The sequence below is a fragment of the Xenopus laevis genome, chromosome 9_10L (genome assembly GCF_017654675.1).
Source record: "Xenopus laevis strain J_2021 chromosome 9_10L, Xenopus_laevis_v10.1, whole genome shotgun sequence".
NCBI classification, from domain to species: domain Eukaryota; kingdom Metazoa; phylum Chordata; class Amphibia; order Anura; family Pipidae; genus Xenopus; species Xenopus laevis.
Window position 1 is genome coordinate 131,710,834 of NC_054387.1, and position 9,318 is coordinate 131,720,151.

The 9,318-nt window shown below is 38.4% G+C and overlaps 1 protein-coding gene across 1 annotated transcript; it reads right to left on the bottom strand.

Moving 5' to 3' along the window:
• Positions 1-4,373: 4,373 nt before the first annotated feature.
• Positions 4,374-8,937, bottom strand: LOC108703870 (up-regulator of cell proliferation). Its single transcript, XM_018240175.2, has one exon. It carries the CDS (start codon positions 8,935-8,937, stop codon positions 4,381-4,383), a length of 4,557 nt encoding a protein of 1,518 aa, XP_018095664.2. The 3' UTR covers positions 4,374-4,380.
• Positions 8,938-9,318: the final 381 nt, after the last annotated feature.

A 9,318-nucleotide genomic window follows, 5' to 3' on the forward strand; every position in this document is an offset into this window, starting at 1 on the left:
AATCTCAACTAAATTTTTGCTTATTTATGAAAAACGAATGTAAAAAAACTCAAATGAATGCAATTGGGGGGGAGGGGGACTCGAATACTCAAAACAGATTGAGTTTTCTGTGAAATAAGATAGAATACCTCGAATCGATCAAGTTTTCGAGTGTAAACTACCAACAAAAACCCAAAAATTATGAAGGCTAAAAACACCTTCAGATGGCTCACAGGACCTCCGCCATTGGTTTTAGCTGGAGAATATATGGACTAAAGCTTCAGAAGCATGATAAATCTCAGAATATCTTGTTTTTTTTAAAAAAATTCGAGTTTTTATTGAAACTACCCTCGAACTCTATTCTCTCAATTTTTGGGAAAACACATCTCGACCTTATATAAATTTGCCCAGTAGTCCCTACCTCTGGGCAATTAGTACCTGGGATCTTATTCCCATTTCAATCCTCGGGGAGCATGTGCTGCTTGCATAAATAGCCTTGACTGTCTATCACACCTAGAGTAATCTATTAAAGTGAGTAGTCAATTACTTGCTAGACCTGACCTTGTCTAGGTTCCACTGAACATTTCTTGCCTTCTCAGGTAAAGGGGCTGGCAAAATGCTATATTAATACACACCTAGTGGCTAAACCAGGAATAACTATTGGTCATGCTTTGACCCAAGAAGAGGAGCCAAGCTCCTGTATCTAAGGAGCCCTTTAGTGGCCAAGCTTTAGTTGATTGCAATATATATGGAGAATTTATTCATCAGTCCCCTACAAGTGAAGCAGGATTTTCTGTAATTTATAGAATATTACACATTCTGACATTTAATTTTCCAGCCTTCTTAGCTGCCCAAGACACAATTACATGTAACCCAAGTACAATCATTGGCTACATGATTATTGGTATATTATGTTATATGCTGTTTTCATGTTTTGCATTTCAATAAACATTTTCAGTGTCTTTGTAATATTGTTTTTAGTAAACTCATGGTAATAATTGACAGTAGGCAGCACATTCTGTCTCTTCCAAGTCAGTAAGAGTCTGTACTGTCTACAAGACTAGTGGGAATTTCACACTAGACACTAAGGGCCTATTTACTAAAGTTCAAATCTCTATTTTTAAGAAATTGAACTTTTTCTCTAAAAAATTTTGTTTTTTATTTTTCCAAATCTCTAAAAATGTGAGATTTATTAAATGTTAAAATGAAAAACATTGGCAAGTAAAAACCATAAAAGTCTTATAGAAGTCAGTGGGACCCACATAGATCGTATTGGACCATTTTAAATCAATTCCGACTTTTAGAGGGGTTTCTGACAGTTATCTTCACTAGCCCTCTCGCTGTTTCTCCTCATTCTGTCTTCATTCGGGAGTTGGGTGTCAGATGGATGAGCCAATATATCTTATAGGGGAGCTCCTTTTGCCTAGAAGATGTATTAGAGCTCACTTATTTCAGTATGATAAAGTTTTTATCAAATTTTAATTTTTTCGATAGTTCCCCTTTAATATTTAATGTGTTCTATGTATTTCACTGGCCAAGCTGGTGAAACCCCAGTTAAGGTTGGGGCTGAATTAGCATTTTGATATCATTCTGCCCCTGGTCAACTCAATTACACAACAAATCATGGTGCCAAAAATCAACAGGCTTCCTGCTCAAGGATAAACAGTATAGAGCCTGGGGGTAGCTCCAAACCAAGGCAGAATCAATGATTCAGCTCTGATTCATAGACAACTTTAAAAATACTGAACCCCAGCTGCTGTTTTCCCATCAAGACCTGTCAGAATTGACTCATCCTTCCGATCTGGCTTTCAGGTAACTCCAGATGTCATAAAAGCAGCCATTATTGTATCTAAAAATATGTACAGCCACAGGATTACTTTTCATTTAAGCACATTTAATCAGATATAAACATTGATTCAAAGAATATTTAGACACAATCAGTATATAATAAGCCCCTTTTAAGGTTTTTGTTTTTTAAATTATGAAGACAAGAACTTTCTGTTCGCTTCTATGGCCTTGTAACAGTGTATTTATATATATATATATATATATATATATATATATATATATATATATATATATATATATATATATATATATATATATAAATAAGCTGGTGTCACTTTTACTTGTTGTTAAATATGCCCACAAATGTATAGAGAGTGGTAGAATTTTACTCTGATGGACTGTATATACGCATTTATATATTTACTGAATGTAGGGACCCATTGGGTTAATGCTACCCTACGGCTTTAAATACCTACACTTCCTTATTCCCTAGTGGCTGGGAATGTATCCAGTTTTGCTTATTTGCATTATTTATATCATTGGCCCAGAGACCACTTCCTGTCACACTTCAGTATAGTGCTGGGTGGATCTTCCTGTTTTGGCTTCCACTTCTGTAGGGAATGGATAGTGCTGGGGAACCTGGGACTTAGGCTACAGTAAAGAAAGGCCCCAAGGGTATGAAGACCCTTAGTGAAATCAGGTAGCAAAGGCTCCATGAATTCTAGTGTTCTAGGTAAAAAAAGGCATGAATGCAAATGTAGCCCCAGTAAATTTGCTTGGCCTACAGATAGAGAACTTCATTTTAACACTGCCCTTCTGTTGCCCTAATGCCCATCCCACTACAAGCACATGCCAAGGCTACAGACTAGGGTTGCCATCTGTCCTTTTTTGACCCAGACAGCCTGGTTTTTGGAAGGGCAGCCCGAGGCAAAACTGCCTGCCTGGTTTTCCAAATTAGGAAAACTTGGCAGGATTCTCCTAGATTGATGTGGCGAACAACCAATCCCCAATCTCCACATCATCAACCCACCCCATGTCCTGCACCACTACATCATCGGCCCACCCCCTGCCCAGTCTGTGCTGCAGGAAAAGGTGGTAACCGTACTACTGGTTTTGACCTGGACAGCTGGTTTTTGGAAAGGCTGCTTGGGTCAAAACTGCTTTTCGTTATTTGAAAAACTGGGCAGTATTTTCATATGGCGATTGCCAATCACTGATTGCCACTTTATAGCCCCGCCCATGTGATGCAATTACGCTGCCCCTGTGATAAAATTGCCCTGCCCCCTGTGATGTCACCCCCACCATCTGCCCAGACCTAGAGTCTGAAAAAGGTAGCAACCCTACCTACTACAGACTTATTACATTTGTTATTGTACACCATCTAATTGTGTTGTGTCTTATTTGACCTGCAGCAACAATTGACACTTCCTGCTAAGACAGGGAATTCTTTATGCAGTTGAATTGTGTAGGCCGTGATCATGGTGATGACGAGCATTTATTTTACACAGCAGTAAAAAAGCTAAAGCAGATGTATAATCCTAAATTCTAAGTAAAACCTCGGAGCCCTAATGATTAAAATGTCAGGTTCTTGATTCTGTGCATGGGGGATGTGTGTACTTTTTGCCCCATGGAGAGGCTTAATAAAGTGATATGTGCACATCCTTAGTAGAGATTAAATAACACATTCATGTATTTTTATGTAAATAAGATGTTGAATTACACAATGCCCAAATCATTCAAAAATGTGCAATTTTTAAATTTAAGAATGTCTCCATTTGTCTGAAAGAAGAAATATTTACTTTAGAATTGATTTAGAACCTGTACTCCAAAAAACAGCAGGTTAACTGGCTCCTGATAAAACTGCCCCTCCTGTCAATGAATGTGATAGGGTATCTTTAGATTGTTAGCTCCACTGGGACAGAGACAGAGTGGAATGATGTATAATCTCTGCAAAGTGCAGCGGAAATGTGTAACGGCTATATGAATGCCAGGAAACTTTAGAAAAAATGTGTCTATTGTGCATAGATTTTTGTTTATATCAGCCATGATTGCTCAGACGATCTCCTTTACAGACTATAGTGTTGTGGCTAAATGGTGATTTTTGTTATTGGCAAGACAACATTTCTCAACTTATAGGTTTTCCACTATGTATGTTGTTCAAGATATGTCAGCTGATCAGCTCCCAAACCAATGACAGGGGTCTGGAAATTTTTATAAGACATAACATTGGCTATAAAGGTAGAGAGTGAACATGGTCAAAGGGCCCTGAATATTAGTTCTATATGCGCCTGAGTTCAAAATGATACCATTAAATTAATGAAAACTGAAAATTATTCCTCAGTGATCCACCAGTAGCTTTAGTAAGTCAGACTCTTCCACAGACCAATGGAGTAGCCATCTCCACCTTCAGTAACATAAAGTAACAAGAAAGTCTGGAGAGTCTTTGCAAGTGTGTAGTTTTATTATCGCACTACATGTTTCGGACCCATCTGGTCCTTCCTCTGCACCAGAGGAAGGACCAGATGGGTCCAAAACATCTAGTGCGATAATAAAACTACACACTTGCAAAGACTCTCCAGACTTTCTTGTTACTTTACCATTAAATTAATTAAGTTATTTGATATTAAAAGACTTCTTTATACTTTGTAGAGCTTGCTCTTGAGATATGCTCTGCCAGTCTTCTGGGAGTACAGCTGGTTGTGTCCCATGCACACGTGCAAACTTATTGTTATACTGTTTCAAGACAAATTTCCAGTAATCTGTTCCTTTATTGCCATCCTCAGGGTGGATATTCCAGTTTGGGTAATAGTTACGGTAATCTTTATAAGGATGAGGGTTCCATCTTGTGTCTTCAGAACTGAAACTTCTATTACCGACAATGGCGGTGGAACAGATAGAATGATCTAGAACGTTTGAACCATCTTTTCTTGACTGTGCAAGACCCATTGGCCGGTGGATAGAAGCAAAGTGCTCTGGATGGTCATCAGTTCCAGCCTCACACGGCACTTTGCAGAAAGGACACTGCTTCCCACATCCAATGACCTTCTTATACAATTCATCCTGAGGCTTCAGAGTAATGTTGGAGAGCAAGGACTCAACATCACATTCTCTCATTTCTGCTTTAACTTGATTTCCAGTATCTCCTAAAAAGATCTCAACATAATTTAAAAAGTCAGAAACATTAACTTCGTTTTCAAAAACGATCAATTTCAAATTATTTTGTGAGATGACCAGTTCTTTATTCAACTGTCTGCAAAAAGCTTCTAAAAAAACTGAAATAGTCCACGCTTGCCCTGCTGATTTAGAACAAGCATGTTTGACTTTCTGCATAATGGAATCAAGGACTCTAATATAAAAATCACTGCTGTTCTTCAACTTCTGGTATTGCTGCTTTACGCAATCTAAAATTAATTGTCGGGTGAAACTCTCATAGTTATTAATGTATTCGTTGTATTTCTCAAAAGAGTTCTCTTTCAGAAGCTGGACAAGGACACAGAAGTGAAAAGATTTTCGACTCCTGAATTCTGCTTTTTGTAGAAAATAATCCAACAGCTCCTTCCCTATATTGTTCTGAATGTGTTGGACGATGGCCGGCTTCAGGCAAACCTCACAGAAATATTTAGCTCTTTTCTCACACTCATCCATTTGTTTGTACACGCTCTCAAACAAGGAAAAGTAATGGTGTTTGAGGTTTTCTAGGGAACAAGTAGGGTCATTATATTCAATATACTGATTGTGCAGGATCTGGAATTTTTTGGCAGCTTCTTTAAAAATAAAAACCACCAGGTCCAATGGAGGTAAACAATCAGTATGTACAGATTTCTCGTTATGTTCTACCATTATCATTTTGAGGAGATCATGGCAGTATGTCACATCATAGTTCTCTTTAGTGTTCATTATTTCTGTAATATAATTGTGGCATTTGTTTATTATAGGGTCATTATAATCAGCTTTCAAACAGTGGTCATCAGAATATAAGCTTATTGTTTTGGCTGAGCCATATACACTTTGCAGATAATGTAGAATTTCTTGGCTTATGTTCTTCTTCCTTACTGTTTGCATATGCAAGTCCTGTAGTGTATTCTCCCAAATGTTTTCAAATGCCATCTTCAACATATTATCATCCAATTCATACCAATTATTCCTTCTTTTCTCAATAATCGCTTTTACATGGTGTTCTATAACCTGGAGGAATTTTCCCTGTATTTGTTGGACTTTGCACCTGTCCTTTTGTAGGCGTATTGCATCTTCACACTTTTTAGCTAAAGATGATTCCTGTGTCTTCCTGAGATATTTCACACTGCGGAAGAAATCAGATCTAAATGGTTCCAAGAGATGAACATTGTCACAACCACTGATAAAATATTCCTCTAGCGACTGTGACATGGTTCTCTCTTCTATTCCCAATATCTGTTTCATTTCTTGCATAATAATGTTTCTCCTTTCTGAATCCAGTTTGTCTGCTGGTAGATTCCTGATAAAAGTTTCTGTCTCATTAAACCAGGTATAAGTTGCCTTCTGGAAGCTCCATTCCCAGCCTGTATAATGCACACACAGTTGGTTATAGGCTTCGGAAACTAAGCTATTCCTGAAGCTAAAGATAAATTTCTCATGTTTCACAGCATTCCACAGGCTTTTTATCCACTCTGTAAATTCTGGGATAGTCTGAGCCTTCACATTCATCTTTTTTATATATGAAATCAAATATTTCTTCAGTTCATTCACACCATCACTGTAACCAGCATTAACTGAAGCCATGGGTGGGACACCATACCACAAGCCAGGGATATACCAAGTATGTTCTTCAAGGTTATAATCAATAATATCTGAAAACATCTTTATATGGCTTTTTTTCTCCATTTTTGCTGCAACTTCTGTCATTTTATCCAACTGCTGCAAGAGCTTCTGTCTGTCCCTCAGGTTCTTCTCATGAGCGGAAACATCACTGACATTTTGGTGGACAAACTGGCAGTTGTGCTTCTTGCCTATTTGTTTCATCCGAAGGAAAGCATGTATCACTAACTGCAGAATATCTTTCATTTCTGCTGTATTCTCCATGGCCATGTTGATTATTGTGATATCACTCAACCCAACAACTAGAGTTGCCATCTCATTGTCATGTTCATAGCTGTCCTCCAGAGAAGCCAGTTCAGGAGACTTCAAACCTTCTGTGTCAATCACTAGGATAAATTCACAGCCTAATTCCATTTGGAAGTTTATTTGCACGTTAATCAGTGTCATGAAGGCTCCCCGAGTGCATCGTCCACTGGCCACAGGGAACTGCAAGCCAAACATGGTGTTCAGGAGGGTGGATTTCCCTGTGCTCTGCACTCCCAGCACTGTGATTACTCTCATTCTGCATTTCCCTCCTGTCTTGGTGTCCAGCTCACTCAGAACATCAGAAACCCACTGCAGGGGGATGTTGGAGGCATCTCCATCTATCAGCTCCAATGGGAAACCATCCAGCAGAAGATCAGCAGCGATTCCTGGGAGTTTGCTAAATTTTTCTTCCATGTTACTGCCATTCTCCACAACATATTTAGCTTCATAAAACTGTCCCAGTTCTCTCAAAAAGTGTTCAATGCCTAAGGAGCTGTCTGATATTCTCTGATCTATTTGCTTTAATTTCTCCACATCAGCTCCATAGTTGTCAAATGTCTCCTTGTACTCCGCCTGCAGTTTACAGAGATTTTCTCTAGCAACTGAGTCAAGACTGAATTTTGTAAACTTCAAAAAACACTGTCTTTCAACCTGAGTTAACTCAGTGACTGCTTTTCTGAACTGTTCCATGGCTTCAGGGAAAGGATGAGCATTTTGCCTCTTGCGGAGTGAAGAGCATTGTTGCCTTAGTTTGTCTATGTAATCTTCTGCATTCTCACTGCCCTGGTCTCTCATTCTACACATTTCTTTCTCTGTTTTGGACAGTTCTTTCCAGAGTTCCCCCTGCAGTTTCATTGTTTCATTCTTATATTCAACAATGTCCTTTATATTGGTGCCAATCTCATCGGCCCGTTTCTTTGCTGCTTGAAGATCTTTGTAATTTTCATCAACATGAATATTAAATCTTTGTGATATTTGCTGTAGATTCATGTTATCACTGTTTTTGTTGATATGATCTGCAATCGTATTCTTTAAAGCTCTTACCAGTGTGGCATCATTGGATGATCTTTTTCTTACCCAAATTTTCCTTCCATCTACTTTCAGTTCTGTTTGTAGCAGTTCCTTGTACTTCTTTATTATGTCACCAGAGGTTTGTGAAGAAGGATCTATAATAATATAAGTATTATCCAAGTCATTGGATTTTGCAAAAAGTTCACACTCTCTCTCCCCAACACTCTCTGTGAATATGAACACTGCTGATGATATGTGGCTTAAAAATCTGAACTGCTTCTCACCAGACCCCAAATCTCCTCTCATATTTGTTACTGCAAAGGGTTGTTTGATCGTGTCTGATTTTAAGTTGCTGCCAGGAAAATACCAACATATTTCCACCAATCCATCTGAGATTTTACGTGAAACATTCCCAGTTTCCATTTCTCTGTGCAGGAAAAAGTCTTGCACCTGTTGAGCCGGGCTGAGAATAAGATTGAGAATGCGAGACTTTGAAGTTCTGCATTTCCCTAGTCTTACAAAAGAGAAAACTGGCATTGATATGTTCACCACTTTATCCTCCTTAAACCCTTTATTGTCCTGTGATGATTGAGGTCTCCACCTCTTCACAATGTCTCTCATTGCCCACAGCATGAAGGTGCAGTCTGTGCCATCACCAGGAGGGAGCAGCAGAGGGACAGCATATTGGCACAAAGACATTTTCAGTAGAATTTCCTGCTGTAGACAAGGGTCCGAACAATGCAGGAGAGCACAGAGAACATCCAAAGCATGGGTTGAATCCAGTTTAGTGTAATTTTGAGAAGCTAAAGAAATATCTAAATCTTCACAATCTGTGTCTGAGCAATTATTGTCATGTAGGGTTGTTATCCTTGCATTTGTGCTAAAGGACATGAGCTTCTTTAGAAAAGATGGTACATCTTGAACATTCTGGCACTGAATTGTCTCTTCACTCTCCTGCCCAAGACTTAGAACATCCTTTAGACTCAGTGTGGAACTTTTGTTCTTGTCCATTCTCAATATTTCTTTAAACACTGTATTTTTATCTGCAACACAAAACATGGATTCAATGTAATACTCAACATATTACACAGATTAAGACTACAAATGTATGTATATATATATATATATATATATATATATATATATATATATACCCCATCTCTACAAAGCACAGTTCTTGGGTTGAGAAAATGGGACTTACATGAATGATAATAGTAGTTGTTACCAACACAACAGAAGTTAATATATTATATGACTGATTGAGTTTAGAGATAGGAATAACTGCTTAATGGTGGATAGGAAATATATGGATATTTAATGGACATGTAAATATTATGGGCCGCACAGGGGGTTGACTGGTAGCACTTTTGCCTTGCAGGTCTGGGGCCCTGAGTTCGATTCTGGTTTTCAAGGGTTCTCCCCATGTCTGCTTGGGTTTCC

Excerpts from the sequence above, each read along its gene's own strand:
- LOC108703870 (XM_018240175.2), bottom strand. The coding sequence starts at position 8,937 with ATGTTTTGTGTTGCAGATAAAAATACAGTGTTTAAAGAAATATTGAGA.